Source organism: Octodon degus, unplaced genomic scaffold, assembly GCF_000260255.1.
Source record: "Octodon degus isolate 3935 unplaced genomic scaffold, OctDeg1.0 scaffold00156, whole genome shotgun sequence".
Classification (NCBI taxonomy): Eukaryota; Metazoa; Chordata; class Mammalia; order Rodentia; family Octodontidae; genus Octodon; species Octodon degus.
Window position 1 is genome coordinate 5,239,597 of NW_004524732.1, and position 16,193 is coordinate 5,255,789.

Genomic DNA, 16,193 nt, shown 5'->3' on the forward strand with positions numbered 1-16,193 from the left:
CATTTTGTGTAGCACTGTTTTCTGACCTTTGTTGTTGATCTTTGCTGTAGTTATAACCTTCGCACGTACTGAAGTTCAGGTGCAGCTCTACAAAGTTTGGACTTATCCAGCTGTGTCTGGCTTAGGTCTGGCTGCTGTGCTCAGCTCCTTTCCGCTCCTGCCCTTGAGGGTGAATGTATTGTGCCACTGTGGCAAGATGTTCTGCTCCTGGACTAGCTGGGTGGAACTATCCTCTTCACTCTCTTCAGGGATTGCAGCTGCAGGGTTACACCTCAGGCATGTATTCCCAGCCTGAGCTGTGCCTGGAGGGGGCAAGGTGAAGTAGGGGGAAGAGGAAGCTCTCCCACACACTCACTGGACCTGCGCTAAGACTGGGTCCGGGGGTTCCCAGAACACTGCAAAATTCCTACTCTGTGGGCAGCGGGGGGAGGTGCTGCGGAGTGATGGGGGGCAGCCCGAGGGTGTGGGATAGGGTCCGGCCCATGCTGCGCCTGGGCTGGAAGTGGTCCTACCGGCACAGGGTAGCAGGAAGCTCTCCACACACTCACCGGACCTTGGCTAGGACTGGGTCTGGGGGTTCCCGGAAGTCGGCAGAAATTCCTACTCAGAGTGCGGGGTGGGGGAGGTACTGCTTAGTGGTGGGGGCAGCCCGAGGGAGTGGGAGAGGGTCCAGCCCATGCTGTGCCTGGGCTGGGACTGGTCTTGCCGGTGCAGGCTAGCAGGAAGCTCTCCACACACTCACTGGACCTGGGCTAAGAGTGGGTCTGGGCTTAACTAAGATTTAAGAATGGGAACCCTTGTGAGCATGCTCAGTAATCATTGTGGAGAACCAAGAGGGCCTCTAACTGTAGCAATGTTCATGGTTGTGGTGTGCTTTTTTTTTTTTTAAATAAAATTTGAAATGTTTATAAACAGTAAAAAAGAAAGAAAAATAAGCTCCTTCCATGACAAACTGCATCTAAAGAAGTTTATGAACACAAAACCAGCACTACACAAAAATTCTCAATGATGTCCTAGAAAGAGATAATGAAACCAACAATACCAAAAAGTCTAATGGCACGAATGCACTCGGTAGAGTGAATAGTGAAGAAGGAAAGGAATAAAAGGAATCAGTAACAGGAAAATAATGCAATGAGAAGAATAAACCAATACCTTTCAGTAACAACTCAACTTCCCAACCCAAAGACACAGATGGGCAAAGTGAATCAAAAATAGAACCCAAGAATATGCTACACACAAGCAATACATTTGATCAAAATGGGCATTCCTAGACTAAAAATCAAAGAATAGAAAATAACTCTTTGAATCCATCCAGGACAGAAAGACAACTGTGACAGCACAACTAAAGACACTTACAAAAGAATACCAGAATTTGGGCCGGGGAGATGGCTCAGTAGAATAAGCGCTTCCCTGGCAAGCACAAGGGCCTGAGTTCAATCCCGGTTCCGCCAAAAAAAAATAGTAAAAAAAAAAAAAAAAAGAAAAAAAAATTCCCCCTGAAGATAGTCTCCATTCCTTTGCCTTCACACCTAGCTTGGATATGAACCCAAGAGAAACAAACAAAAAAAAATGTTTCTGTGACCTTGTCAGCGGCCTTTGCGTTTTTGTTTTTTCCTCTCTCACTTTTGGTTTGGTTTTTGAGTTTGGTTAATCATTCGTTTGTAGCTGAGGCTGCATCCTGAGCCTTTTCTTTGTGCGCTCTCGCTGCTGAGAAAGCTTTCTGGCCCATTCTCCTGCATCCAGTTAGGGAGCCCCTCTCCGTCCCATACCAGCCTCCATCGCATTTCCCTCTGAGCCTCGCTCCCGTCCCGTGCCTCCTTGTCAGCGGTTTCTGTGTGTGCACGTGTATGTGCGTGAGTGTGCACGCGTGTCCAGCTCTGTGTGCAGAACCTGAAGATGCGTCCCCGTTCTTACTCTTTCAATTGCCCTTACGGAAAGTGGAGATGGCCTCCCTTGCCCTGTGCTGGTTTAACTGCTCTTTTGCGACCTCCAAATTCCCAGCTGCCCCATCACCTAGTAGATCTCCTCCGACCAGTGCGGAGTGGGGAGATGCAGTTGTTGTTGGGAGTCACTGCCCTGGGAAGTTTTGTCCAGAGGGAAGAGGCTATGGGGAGGAGGAGAACTTAAGAGATGGTTAGTTGTAACAAACTGGACTCGGTGGAGCGGAGAGCATTTGTGTTTGTCACTGTGCGGGAGCACAGGCTGTCATTGAACTAATTCCCTGTAATTGCAGCCTTTTATGTCACCGCGATACGCAGGCGGCCCCAGGCCCCCGATCAGAATGGGAAACCAGGTACTGTACCTTTTCATGTTCTCTCTCCTCTTGCGCAGCCATCTGTGGCCCTAGGTGGACTTTGACTCAAACCAAGATTTGGGGGACAGATGGAGGGCCTTGTTCTTAAATTGGGGGGTAGCTTACTGGAAGGCCTACTCTGTACCCATAGTTTGGCCTGCTTGCCCTGGGGCACCTCAGGCAGCCCATTTGGGGGTTCAGAGGGCAGTGGCAACTGCTGTCTGGGTAGGATCGCAGGATCTCTGTGCGTCTTGAGAAGGTGGTAATGCTGCTGCCCCTCCTTTCCAGCCCTTTCTTGGAAGAGGGTCTTCTTCCTTAATGAAGTTAATTGACAACGTGCATTTTTTCCTGGAAGCTTTTGAGAATTGCCAAGGCTGGTAAATATAATCCTGCTATTAGGGGGAGAAATGGCCCGTAGGAATGCTTAGATCAGGGTCCTGGCTGCAGTGGAGCAGGGCATTTGTGAGTTTTTAAGGAACGTCTGCCTGCTTCCCAGACCCAACTCCAAACAAGGCCGGATTTGTTCATGTAATTAGGAAAGCTGCCTGCTTACGAAGAGGGCTTTTCAGCCTCAGGCTGCGGGCCTTACTGTGCCCCATGAGGGTTGGCAGTTCTAGGTGATCTGGGGAAGTGGGTCCCTGTGCCACCCTCCACCATGTAGCCCCTCCAGGGGCAGGAGGCCAGCCAGAGAAGTTAGAATGAATCACCTCTCTTGAAGAAAGATATAAGCAACACCCGGAGATATCTTTTTGTGCCAGAATATTTTTTTAATAGTTCTTTCAGTGACTTTGCAAAAGCCCTTCAAAAGCCCATCAGCAACACCAGCACACTGAGCCCTTGCTGCCCTCAGAAGTGGGAGTTTAGTCGCTGACTAGGTTGGCGTTGTCTGGGTGGCATATCCTCCCTCCCTCTCTCCCTCCCTCCCTCCCTCTCTTTCCCTCCCTCCCCCCCTCCCTCCCTCTCTCCTCCCCCTCCCTCTCCCTCCCTCTCCATCCCTCTCTTCTCCCTCCCCTTCTCCCTCCCTCACCCCAAGTCCTCTGCAAGGAAGCCCTGGGTGAGATGGTTCAGGGGCTGCGTGCAGTGAGGACCTCAAATGAGGAACACCCCACCACCGCCACCAGTGTAAAATGATTAGGCTTCCGCCTTTGTGTTTTATTTCCCAGGATTCTTTTATTTCCTGTTTTCTTTGACATAAAAAGAACAGATTTGCCAGCATTTTGAGCAAGAAGGGCTCCTTGGGGGCCGGGGATGTGATTCAGTGCTAGAGCTCTTGCCTTGCATGCACAAGGCCTTGGTTTTGATCCCCAGCATCACCAAATCCTTGGACCCATCACAGATAAAAGACAGAAGCTCCCAGTGGGCTGGGCCTGGGTGAGGCCTCAGCTCCCAAGCCTAGTGTGGGCTCCGCTCCATCCTACCCAGCTACTCAGTTCTCATGGTTGGAAACTTGATTCTCCCAATTTCTGTTCTTCCCGTCACCAAGTGGGCTCCTCTGCCATTGCATGGCCGGGCCCTAGAAATGACTGTCTTTCTGTCTGCTGAGGATTGTCCTTGGCCCGAACCAGCCACTGGTCTCCTGCTGTCTCCTAGGGATACAGTAAATACTTGCTGCACTGACGATGGTCCTTCTCCCTGCAGTTAAAGTACCCAGAGAGGGAGAGAGTTTCTATGCCACAGTTAAGCATGAGCAGATCTGTAGCTTTCATTACGAATAGTTTTCCCAGTCTGGCTGCAGGCTCTTTTAGAGAGCCACACCGATTTTCCCACTTACCCCAGATTCCATACATCTTCGTTTCACAAAGATAAGTGTGTCCCCTTCACCAAATTGCCCTTGAGTGTTGTAGAGAGTGCCTCAGCTGGAGCCCTCAAAGCTAGCTCAGTCCTCTTTGGCAACAGGTGGAAGAGCAGAGGTGGGGGACTTGCTCAGCCTCAGGCAGCCCACATCCTGGGCCATCTGGAAAGTAAGCAGGGTGCTTGGGGACCCAGGTGCTGGTAGCCACTGAATTGTCCCTCAGGCTTTCGAGGCCAGGCTCCCCACCAGAGATGTTGAGCTGGGGATAGAGTACTCCTTTTTGAGCTAGGATGGCTGCAGATCGTAAAGAGTGGGGTTGAATCAGGTTTGAGAGTGGAAGGACTAGAATCTGGGTGGTGGGACATCCCTCCTCCTCTTTGCAGAGCTCCACTGGTGGGCAGGTGAGAGGGCTGTAGGGGCAGCTGGCGTTCCTGTGCCTGGCTGCACAGAGCTACAGGAGAGGTGGCTGACCCGCCTGAGGGAGACCAGGGGGCAGCCCCAGAGCAGGCTGGATATAAGGCTCAGGGGGCCTTCTCATATCCTCGCCGTCCCAGTCTTTCCAAAGACACGCCTTTCTTTCCAAAGCCCGGTGAGTCATGAGGGTTTGTCTCTTGGCTTCCCACAACCTTGTTCCAAACCTGCTTGGAGGTCACTGTTGGGCTCAGGGCAGATGAGTTCTCTGCTCAGCCATCCCACCAGGCCATCAGGACTGGCAGGGCTCAAGGACTGCAGCTGGGACAGCAGTCAGCAACTTGTTCCTTCCTAAAACAGGAGCTTGTGCCTGGTCCCATGGGATGGGGTCCTAGAAGCTTACTTTGCTAAGGTTCTACTACATTTTTTCAAATTATAGCTGAAGTAAGTTCCACCAGAAGTAAACTGCTCTGATAGATTTTCGCTACATTTGTGTCCAGCACTCCCCCAGCGCCCACAGTGCCCCATCCCACCCTCTCAGCACCCTCTCAGCACCCTCTCACACTGGCACCTGTAGTTCTCAAGGGGAGGTTCCTTCAGCACCCCCCACCCTGTTGCCCAAGGCCTCCTTGTTTCTTCAGAGCAGGGAGGCCAGGGTGCTTGTCCTGGCTCTGCTGCTGCATGGCCCAGGGTCCTTGGACATCTGGCCCTCTGAACCTTGAAGGCCTCCTTGCCTTGTCCCCTTTAGAAGGCTGTGTTGTTGGTAGGGTCTCAGCAGCAGGTCTGTCAGCCCCCAAGCTTCAAATGGAGAATTAAAATGTGCCACATCTCTGTGAGCCAAAAGGGAGATTGGAGAGGCTGAGCTGCAGCACCAGGGTTCAGGAGGTGAGGAGGGACTGCTGTGTTGGAGTGGCGTTGGCAGTGGGCAGTGCAGCTTCTAGAATACTCGTAGGGCGTGGGCAGGTGCACCTCGCAGCAGCGGGGTAGAGGGGCTCCTATCCACCGCTGCGTGCCTCCCTTCCACCCATTCCCTGCCTGATGCTGCAGTTCTCACAGTGCTTGCAGGGCTGGCTGCCCTGGGCTGGCGGTTGCCCCCAGGCAGCAGGAATGGTTTTGGGAGGCCCTGAGTGGTGCTTGACAGCTCAGTGGGGTAGGTAGAAGCCTCTTCCCTCCAGCCACCAGCTGTAGAGAGCAGCTGCTCAGCTTGTGTCTTGCATCTCTTTCAGCCGCCAGGAGGAGTTCCTGGGACACAGCCATTGCTGCCCAATTCCATGGATCCCACACGACAACAAGGTAGAGAGGACGGGGCAGGTGCCTGGGGCCTCTGGAGGGCTCCTCCTTGCTCTGCTTCTGCCAGCCCACAGCTTCCTTTGCTTTCTTTCTCCCCAGGCCACCCCAACATGGGAGGATCAATGCAGAGGATGAACCCTCCCCGAGGCATGGGGCCCATGGGTCCTGGCCCACAGGTAACCAGACGTCTGTTTTGTCTACCCATCTCCCCAGCCATCTGTGTGCACCCGCCTCCTCTCCTCCTCCCACAGTCTGTCTGTCTTCCGTGTCTATGGCTCCCAGGGAGAAAGACCATGCCCAGATCTGTGCTACCCTGGGCAGAAGGCAGCAGGCAGAGTTCAACCTGCTGGTTGGCAGAGTGCTGCAGGGTGGGGAGGGTATCCTAGTGTGTGGTTTGAGGAATTTGAAAGGCAGGAGGCCTGGTGCCCAAGCTATGGGGTGGGCGGAGGGTGGGGAGTTCCAGGAATCCCAGAGCCACCCACCCTGCATAGGGTTGATGTGAAGTGGCTCGAGAGCCAGTATTGTGACCAGGAATTGGGGCAGCTGAAGACCATCCTAACTCTGCCTGTCGCCCTACATTTGTCTGTCCTTGGACCCATTGAGACCAGAGTCTCAGTTTTCTGCCCTGTTAAATAAGCAGTGAGCCATATCCATGGTCTCAAGGGAGTAGAAGGACAGGCTACCAGGGTCCCAGCCTGCTTTATATGCCAGGCTTCAGTGCAACAGTTCTTTTGACCAAAAATCTGTGTTGTCAGAAACAGTACTTTTTTTTTTTTTTGGGTGGAACCAGGGGTTGAACTCAGACCCTTGCCAGGGAAGTGCTTATTCCACTGAGCCATCTGCCCGGCCCCGAGAAAGAGCACTTTTGAAACCTCCAGAAGACACTATCTCAGGTGCCTTGTGTACCCCTTGATGAGCATAGCTGCCCACCCCACAGGGGAGGACTACCCTGGCAGGATGCAACTAGCCTTGTCTTTCTGGAAGCTTCCTCTGGTTGCTTCTGTCTTGAGTATTTCCATGTAACTGTTTGCTGTGCTCCACCCTCCTTGGGAATCATCTGGACCTACCTGTCTAAAAGAAGGTTGAAAGCAGAGTCAGGAGAGGGGTCTCTCATGGTGCAAGCAGGATGGGAGTCTGGGGGTGGGACTTGTTACGGGTCTTCCTTTCCTCTTGGCCCTGCCTGCCAGCCCTGCTCCTCCTAAATGTGGCTATTTTATACCCAGGCCTCTTCATGTGTTCCCAGCCTGAGGGGCACCAGTAGGGAGCTGTCTTCCCTGCACACCCCCAGCTTGTACTCCAGCCCACTGCCCATGCAGGCCATGCTGGTTGGAGCATCTGTGGTGGTGACAGATTTTAGGGGGATCCTTGCTTGCAGGGCCATATTCCTAAAGGGAAGCAAGCAAACCTCAATGGCAGCTCTAGTGTTCTCTGTTTTTCCTGGAGCTCCCAGAGTTCACGTTTACTCTCTTAAGCCATGGGATTGGCCCCACCCTGCCTGGGCACTGTTACAAACTGACTTGCAGGTCTGCCAGTGGGAGGGGACAGAAAGTGGGCTCCCTCTGTGGAGTCACAGTGTAGCACCTCCACCCCAGCCATGAGGCGCAGGCACTGATTCCTGGTGAGGAATTGGCAATGGGCTTGGATTTCCTAAACATTTTGGGGATTCTTAGTGAACGAGGAGGACGGAATGAATGTAGAGAGGGAAATTTTAATTCCGTCACCCACCAGTGGCCCAGGACCTACCTAGGGAGGTACAATGAGAACTAGCACAGTACCTGCCGTGGGAGGTTGCAGAAAGGAGTGTGGTCAAATTCTTGGTGTGATGCCTTGATCTGGGAAGCCCCCTTAGAAAGCAGTTTATCATTTCTGCTTTGGGAACCTAAAACCAGTGTCCGGGACTGCAGTTGCCTGGGTTTGGTGATTGCTATTAGGTTCTCTCCCCACTGCCTCTCTTTTTTTCCCTGGCAAAAGCCACCAGCAATTTGTGAAACCTGTAGTAAGACGGAGATTATAGAAACTAGATGTGGATATTGGCAGAATGTCTGTGGGGAGTGTCCCGGGAGTGTAGAGCTTCCTGGGGCTGGGGCTGCCTCGTGTCATTCCAGCGTGCTTTTTTATCCTCACTAGAGAGGTAAGTGTTCTGGAGGCCTAAGCCGCGCTCACTAGCCTTCCAGCCTGGGCTAGCTCTCTCAGCCTCCCAGCCTCTCCCAGCGGAGCAGCACACAAGAGTAAGCTGTTAGACTGCACCCAACCCTGGGAGTGGGAAAGCCTGGCCTTGGTGGAGCATTGGGTCCAGGCACAGCTGACGTATGAGGTGGGTTGCAGGGTCCAAGGACAGCTTGGCAGTGGATGTCTGGGAGTGGAAGGGGCAGACTGTCCCATTTCCCAGGCCCTTCTCTCGGTTACCTGAGTATACTGTCCAGGCAATTGCAGGGGACAGGAGAAGGAAACTTCAGAGCTGCTACTGGGAGACCCGGTTCTGCACATAGGTTATCCCATTCAGACTCTGGTCCTTGAACCACAAAATGGGCAGCCAGCTTCACAGGGCTCTCTGTAGGGCAGGGCAGGACACTTTCTGAATACCCACCCGTGACCTGTAGGTCCTGTCTCCTTCCTTCAGAAACTGAGCTGTCGTGCTCGCTTCGGCAGCACATATACTAAAATTGGAACGATACAGAGAAGATTAGCATGGCCCCTGCGCAAGGATGACATGCAAATTCGTGAAGAAACTGAGCTGTCTTCTGCCCCATCCTGGCTGTTAGGAAAGGTGGCCAGCTCCTCTAGGCAGCTGGTGGTAGACATAGTGCCACCCTGAGATCAGAAGCAAAGGTGGGCACCACTGGGATATGAATCCCAGCAGAGAATTAGACTGCTTAGCTAGAGTCCTCTAGAACTTTCTGAACAAAAACAGGTACACTGTGGCCATGGAGCCACTTTATAGATTTCAAAACCTAGAGTTAGAGTGACATTCCATGTTTTTTGACCCTAAACAGCCCCAAGAAACCAGTAGCCCATGATCACCCTGCTTTTTTGCCTTCAGGGACCCAGACCAATTTTGCTCTGGGTTTGTGAATGACCACATCCAGAAAGGATGCTATATGTCTTCTTCCCTAGGTCTCTCTGGCACAAGTCACTGTCAGATAGTGACCTTTTGCGCAGCTATTTTGAAAGTGGATCCTTTTTTTGATTCCGTGTACCAGGAGTCAAAGTCAGTAATTTGTGCTTGCCAGGCAGGCGCTGTGCCGCTGAGCGAGAACTCCGACCCTGAAAGCAAGTTCTTTTAGATGAGGCTGAAGCTACAAGGCTCCTGGTCAGACCTTGGTAGAGTGGAAGAGCCTATCAGGGACCTTTGGGTAGCCATCTCCAGAGCCATTGTCCTGTCGGAGGTCTGGTTCTTGGATTGGGACTTGTATTAGTCAGGTTTTTAGTGCTGTGACAGAAAGACCGGACACCGAAAAGAGAAAGTGTTGGCTCTTGGTTTCAGAGGGCTCAGTCTGTGATGGAAGGAAAATGCTTGACTCATGACAGCCAGGAAACAGCAAGGAATGGCCAGGGAAAAGTGGCTCAGGGGCCAGATACAATCCCCAGGGTCATGCCCATGGCCCCTCTGGACACAACCAGAAGGGTGGTTTGCTAATCTTTAGGTGATACTCAAGCCAGCCAAGCTGACAGTCAAGAGTGCCCGTCCCAGAGCCAGAATCAGGCTACTATCCCAGCTTATCTAATGTTCAGGGGAGTTCAGATAAATAATATTGCATCAACTCCAGGAACAATCTTGTGCCACCCTGGGGCCCCTGTGGACCCAGGGCTAGCCCAAGCGCAGTCTTTAAGTGGAAGCCATGGAAGGAGGTGGAGGGATCGTCAGTGCTGGTGTAGAGACACCTGGGTTGGGCGAGGAGCGAGTGGGGCTCCCAGGAGCTACCTAGACACTTACCAGGTGGCACAGCCTCCTTGATGACTGGCTGGCTTGCCCCCTGTCCTGTGATAGAGATAGCACCTGGTAGGCCACAGGAAGCACGGAGAAAAACAACAACAACAACAACAACCTGAGGCTGTTGGCAGGAAACAGGCTGTGTGACACTTTCTCATGTCACTCTGGACCTTGTGGATCAGAGGCTGAGACTGAGAGGATGAGGCCTGTGTTCTTATAACCATGGACCACAGCCCCTGCCCAGGGTCTCAGCCACCTCAGGTGACTGAGGATGCAGATGGGGTGGACAGACCCCATGAGGGTGGTGGCCTTGCAGCGCAGTGCTGATGGCAGTCCCCAGGGTCTTTGTCCCGATGGTACAGAAGGGGAGTGTCTGGTTAGCAGCTGTGTCTTCCCCTCCAGCAGCCCCTGCTGCATTTGGGGAAGAACTGGGAGGGCAGAGCCCATCGTGCTGGGGTCTTGTATGCTATGTGCCGGGCCTGCAGCCCTGTGTGGAAAGGCTGGTGTTGCTGATTAGAAAACTGACCACACCTGACTTACGCCAACTTTCACTCCCTACTCATCAGAGAATCTGGCCTCTCTGGGCTTCCAGGTTGTCATGTGTGAAAAGTGTGAATGACCCTCAGGCTCTGCATCTATAGGAAAGCTCCCTGTAGGCCAGGGAGGGGCAGGAGCGCCAGGGCTGACCCCCTTCTGCAGCCTCCCAGCCTGCAGCTGCACGCTGCATGTGCAGCTGTCCCATCATGCTGGGAGAGCGCCTGCCAGACCTGTCTCTGTTCTGAGCTCCCCGTGTCCTAACTGTAGGCCTTTCCCCCTGACAGGGCAAGCATCTGCTACAGCTGCACATCCAGAAGGCTTGTTGTTGCCCCTGGAGCACCGGTCCAGCAGGCTGGGCTGTGCAGTGTGGAGCAATGGCATGTGGACCCTAGACAAGGCCTTTGAGGCCCTGGCTCTGCCATGCCACAGCTGCGTTAGGGCTGCTTGGTCTGCTCCACTGCCAGTGTCCCCGTGTGTGTGCCTCCTGGGTTCACACAGTCCTCTGAGCCCTAGAAGGGTGGGGCATTACAGGCTCTTTGATGGTACAGACAAGGGAGTCAATGCGTAGCTGGGCCCCAAGGCCGGTACTCTGCTTTAGCACCTCTGTGTTTAGTTTCTGAAGTTGGGGGAGTACAGGAGTTGCTGTGACTATCAAGCATGAGTGATAGCAGCCAACACAGCCTAGTGTCTCTTATGTGTGTAGTTTGCCAGAGTTAGCAACAAGTAACCCAGCCAGAGCCAGCGCTTCGTGCACTGACCTGAGTGCTGATCAGAGCCTGATTAAAAAACTGAGAAGTTTCAGGCTCTGCTTCACCACCTGGGCATCGAGCGAACCCGTCTCCCTCGGGCTTGGCCCTATGACACGGGCCCCAGGATAACTGCTGCTCATCTGAGTGAGCACAGGGGCTGGGAGTCTTGGTTCATGCTGGCTCCCTGCATGGTCCATGGCTTCCTGTCCTCGTTGCTGCCCAGCCCTGCCTGCTGTCAGCCAGCCTGGTGTTGCTCCCTGGTTGTCAGCGGCCTGCCTGGCCTCTGTGGGTGACCAAGTAGAGCAAGTAGTCCCAGGACAGCAGTAAGACACAGGAGCCAGTCCATGTAGAAAGGCCCATCCTTCTCCAGCTTCCCCTGCTGACAACCAGGGAGCAACACCAGGCTCCAACCCGGTCCCCAGAGACTGGTAAAGAATTCAGGCGTTGGAGCTGCTGGTTCAGGTTAAGGCGCAGCTCTGCACTGTTCTTTAGGCAAGCCTGCCTCCTGCAGACCTTCAGTCTCCTCATCAGTAAGATGGAAATAAGCCTGGCTTTGTGGGGCTGCTGTACGGTCCAGCCAGAGACTGACCAGAGTGCGCTTGTGCTTGGTGACACGCAGCCTTGCTGGCTCTTCCTTTGCTATGCCAAATCTATCTCTCCTTTCCCCAACAGCGTGGCACTGGTTCATTGAGCCAATCCATGTTGACTGTAGTGGTGTCTCCGCCTTGGGAAGGGCACAAGGGCATTCTGGGAACAACCAATGGAACAGTAACCCTGGAGAGCAGGTGGGGACAGGGTCACCAAGACACTGCCTCTTGGGCTGTGCATTGAGGGGACAGGGAAGTCCCAAGTGGGGACAGGTGAGGTGGTTACCTCTGAAGAGGACAGCATGCAGGAAGGGAGGTCAGGGCAGGAGGTCAGGTGCACCTTAACCCCTGCCCCCGCCCCCAGGTGTGCTGAGCTGTGTGTGGGTCCTGGAGGTGCCTGTGTGTAGACCCCTCAGCCAAATGGGGATCTCGCAAGCGGAAGTAGAGTCTTCTCTGGCTCCCTAGACAATGACACATGGCCAGGACGGGGACCTGCCTGGAGCAGCTGGGGTGCAGTCCATGCCACACACCCCTTCTGTGCCCAGACTTGCTCTGTGTCACTCTCGCCATTCTTCAGAGTGACTGTGTCACCATCACTGGTCGGCTCCATGGCCCATCCCTCCCTCCCATCTGCCCAGAGTCTGTGGGGAAGGCGCAGGGGAGTATCTTTTGAGAACATCACCCTGAAGCCCCGTAAAAAACACCTTGACCATTGTGATTGTCCCTCTGTGCTGGCTTGTCATCGTGGTCCCCACCCCACCTTTTTGAAAGAATGTATTGTTTTTTTTCATCAGGTCCTTCACAGACTAACCCTCTCGCTTATGTTCTGTCTGTCTGTTTTCCTTCCCTCCTCTCTCCGGTTCCCCTTCTCCTTCTCATAGACTGACCCTTGGTTATCGTTGCAGAATTACGGCAGCGGCATGAGACCACCACCCAACTCCCTCGGCCCCGCCATGCCCGGGATTAACATGTAAGGCGAAAAGGCCCTGGCCAGGCTCAGAGCCAAAGGCCCTCCCCGCCCTCTGCTGGCATCTGGCAGGCTCATGTTAGGAGTCCATGCCAGGGCCTCTCTGGACCTCAGTCCCTCCGTTGCAGAGTGAGAATTTTGAGGACCCTGGGGGTGGGAGCCCAGCCTCCTCCAGGGCCAGTGTGCCTGGCGGCATTACAGGCATGCTGCAGGGGCTCGCTCTCCTGGTCTTGATGACAACCCCGGGAGGCACTTGTCATCCCATGTCAGAGGTCACTGAGGCACAGAGAGGTCTAGTCACTTTCCCGGGGTCATACAGTTTTCATTGGCTGAGTCAAAATTTGAGCCCTTGTACAGGTGGCACCTGTTCACTAGCGTTTTATGATTTTCACCTTTTTGGTGTGCGTGAGAACTGTGGACTACCACACATTCAGAGGACTTTTATGCATTTTGTAGATGACTTTGAAAATGTTATGTATTTTACACAAAATTTTAAGGAGTTCATAAATCTCCACCCTTCCTGAGCCAGTTGGCCCCTGAGCCCCTAGGGCCATGCACAGGGCAGCCTGTTTTTCTGTCAGCCCTCTCATTCTTCCCCTGCTGGCTGTCCCTTGATGAGCCACACCTGTTCATTGTCTCATCTCTCCCTCCCAGGGGCCCGGGAGCTGGCAGACCCTGGCCCAATCCCAACAGTGCTAACTCAGTGAGTATTCAGGTGGGGCAGGGTGTTTGCTAGGGAAGAGCTTCCTGGGCAGGGTGACTCCTGTCTCCAAAGGGTGTCAGACAGGGAGCCTGCAGCAGGGTTCCACCTGCCTGGGGTCAGTGAGGGGCTGCCCCTGGGTTCAGAAAATGATGTTCAAGGAGGCACGTCTGCCAGTGTCCTTTAGCAGGTCTGGTTCCTAGCTTCCGTGGCAAGACGGGGCTGGAGGCACAGTGCTGAAGTGCAGTGCGAAGGCCAGAGGAAAGCGGCGCCTGCTCTCTCCTGCCCTTCCTTCCACACTGGAGGCCTCCCTCTGCAGACAGGGCAGGAGACCAGACGCTGAGGATCCACACTGGGTGTTGCTCCCACCTCAGCCCTTCCGGGGAGCTGTCTGGCACTGAGCGCACTGGGTCCTGAGGCTTTTCTGGGAAGCGGGGTTGCTAAGCAAAGGGGCACTGCCTGCTGGGGAGGTGACTCCGACATGCAGCTCCCACATCTCCTTTCCAGATTCCATACTCCTCCTCGTCGCCCGGCACCTATGTGGTAAGTGTGTAGCAGGCCTGGGTGTTGTTTTTCCATGGGTGGCCAGCTACATGCATAGAACTGCTTGGGGTTCCTGCCTGTCCCATCATACAGGTTCCAAACTGCTGTGACTTGCAGTCAGTATGGGGGGAGGGACAGAAATCCCCAAACGAGACCAGGGAGGGGGCTCCTGGGAAGCCACCCAGAAGGCTGTTGGGAGGCACCCTTAGGCTTCTGCTGTCACCACTGGGCGTGCTGATGAGGAGCAGAAGGGGAACTCTAAGCCCAGCCCCTCAGGCTCACACCCAGCTACGATGGCCTGGAGTTCAGTGGGAAGAAATGCGCCTGGGCCTGGTGGTGGTCATGGCTTGCAGGATCGGGTGTGTTGGCCTCTCCTCATACCTGGTACCACCTGAGTGACTGATGCCAGCTTCTGTCTCTCAGGGACCCCCCGGAGGTGGTGGCCCTCCAGGAACACCCATCATGCCTAGTCCTGCAGGTAAGTGGGTTAGGGGACAAGGGACCTCCAGTGGGTGGCAGTTGCTAGGGAGCCCCGGAGGTTGGGGTGCAGAGCCCAACTTCCTGAGCAGCGTGTCCCCTCGGGGCATTGTGACACTGAGACATTCATTATAGGCTCTCCATGCCACCAACCCAACCCACTGTGCGGTCTCAGACAGGTCACACTTCTGGGTCTCAGATACTGCAAGGCTGAGCAGAGAGATGGGAGCAAGGGCCTTCACTGCCCTTTGCTCCTCCATGTTAGGAAAACCCTGTCCAGGGCCGGCATTGCCTGATGACACAAGATTGCCTTGGGGGCTCTGGTACTGTAAGCCATGGACCCTCGAGTGTCCAGCACTTGGGCTCCTGCAGCTCCTTAAAAGGTCCTTTGTCCCATTTTCTTCACTCAGAAGAGTGCATGTGTCTGCGCCTGTGGGCCTGTGCACACATGCTCACACAGCGTCACACTTCTGTGTCTTTCCCAGCTAAGAATAGCACGCCCGCCAGCCAGAAGGGATTCAACACAGCCCCTTCCCGTCCCAAAAATAAAAAGTGAGAGGCAGTCAGGATTTCTGCCTGAGAAATCCTGGGCCTGCTCCTGTGGCAGCATACTGGCTGATTTCCTGGGGAGGTTTCACCGGCAGAGTGGGGAGCTGGAGGGGACTCTCCCCCTCAGTTACCCACACAGGGAAGCTGCTCTGCTTTGGGTGGAGCTGGCGGCTGAGATAGGGTTCCGCTTCGGCTCCCTCTTCCGCTGCTGCATTTTGATGAGCTGCATGACCTACATTCAGACTGGGTCATGTTAACCCGCTCTGTATGTTAACGTGTCCCTGTCCCTGCCTCTCTTCCTGCCCCTCAGCCTGGCAGGCTGGCCCCTGGGCAATTTGCAGCATTTCCCCTTTCCCCAGTGGTGATTTGGGGAGCCCAGGTGGTGACCTCACTGCATGGGGAGACAAGAACGGAACCTGTAGTCCTCGTGCCATGTCCATGCTGCTGTCCACAAACCCTGAAATGCTTCATGGTGTGGTTGAGTGGTTTTCACAGTTGAATTTTCTGTGATTAAAAACTTTGTGAATCTTCATTAAATACAAATTAGCCAGAAAATGGTGGTACTTAGAGGAAATTTTAGGTGATAAAATACAAAAGAATGAGTTCAAGTGCCACGAGTTTGTTTTAATTAAGAAATGAATTAATCACCTCGACTTGCGGGTTTCCTCTGTTCTACAGATTCAACAAATTCCAGTGACAACATCTACACAATGATTAATCCGGTGCCGCCCGGAGGCAGCCGGTCCAACGTAAGTCTGCTTTCTAGTAATTTACATATCAGATCCCATAACAAATCATAATTAACTTCATCAGCTGAGGGGAAAGCAAGTTTAATTGATTTCAGCCATTTGTTACCAAAGATGAATAAAATAAACTGTCAGAAAAGTGATTAACTCTTGGGCAACCCATTGCCAGTTCTGTGGCAGGCAGGGGTGGCAGAGAAGGAGAAGGGGCCTGAGGCTGCCAGCTGTGCCGATGCAGGCCAGGCCTCTGGCCTCCAGGCTGTGTCCTTTTGTATGAAGGGAAGGGTGGAGACCTCAGCAGGAGTCCCTGGGTCCAGCCTGCCCAGCCTTGCTGCCAGGAGCTCTGGGACCCCGGTGCCCAGCAGCTCCACCTTTACCCAGGCCACGCTGCTCCCATCTTCCTCCAGAATCCAGCCTTCAAATCACCTTGCAGTGCAAAGCCTCCATCTGCTTCCTAATTGTTCCCTGATCCCTGGGGTAAGCTGGCCATGTGGCTGTGCTGCCTCCCTGGCCATCTAGGAGCTCCTCCAGCACTGAGCCTGGTCCACGCACTGTCTACAGACTGTGTTCAGGCAGAGGATCGGTCCAGCCTCAGGCTCCAGAGCCGCAGGTTTAGGGAGAAGA

General features: G+C 54.0%; 1 protein-coding gene and 1 non-coding gene across 3 annotated transcripts in view; both read left to right on the plus strand.

Moving 5' to 3' along the window:
- Ssbp3 (single stranded DNA binding protein 3) overlaps positions 1 to 16,193 on the plus strand; it is a 154,613-nt gene that overhangs the window by 128,496 nt on the left and 9,924 nt on the right. For both annotated transcript variants that reach the window (XM_004642546.3, XM_004642549.3), the window contains 8 exons: positions 2,234 to 2,293; positions 5,723 to 5,789; positions 5,886 to 5,962; positions 12,496 to 12,560; positions 13,212 to 13,260; positions 13,765 to 13,800; positions 14,224 to 14,278; positions 15,505 to 15,575. In XM_004642546.3, coding sequence (XP_004642603.1) covers positions 2,234 to 2,293; positions 5,723 to 5,789; positions 5,886 to 5,962; positions 12,496 to 12,560; positions 13,212 to 13,260; positions 13,765 to 13,800; positions 14,224 to 14,278; positions 15,505 to 15,575 — 480 coding nt within the window. The remainder of the gene's footprint in view (positions 1 to 2,233; positions 2,294 to 5,722; positions 5,790 to 5,885; positions 5,963 to 12,495; positions 12,561 to 13,211; positions 13,261 to 13,764; positions 13,801 to 14,223; positions 14,279 to 15,504; positions 15,576 to 16,193) is intronic.
- Positions 8,420 to 8,526, plus strand: LOC111812993. Its single transcript, XR_002818353.1, has one exon. It is a non-coding gene; the product is annotated as a U6 spliceosomal RNA (small nuclear RNA).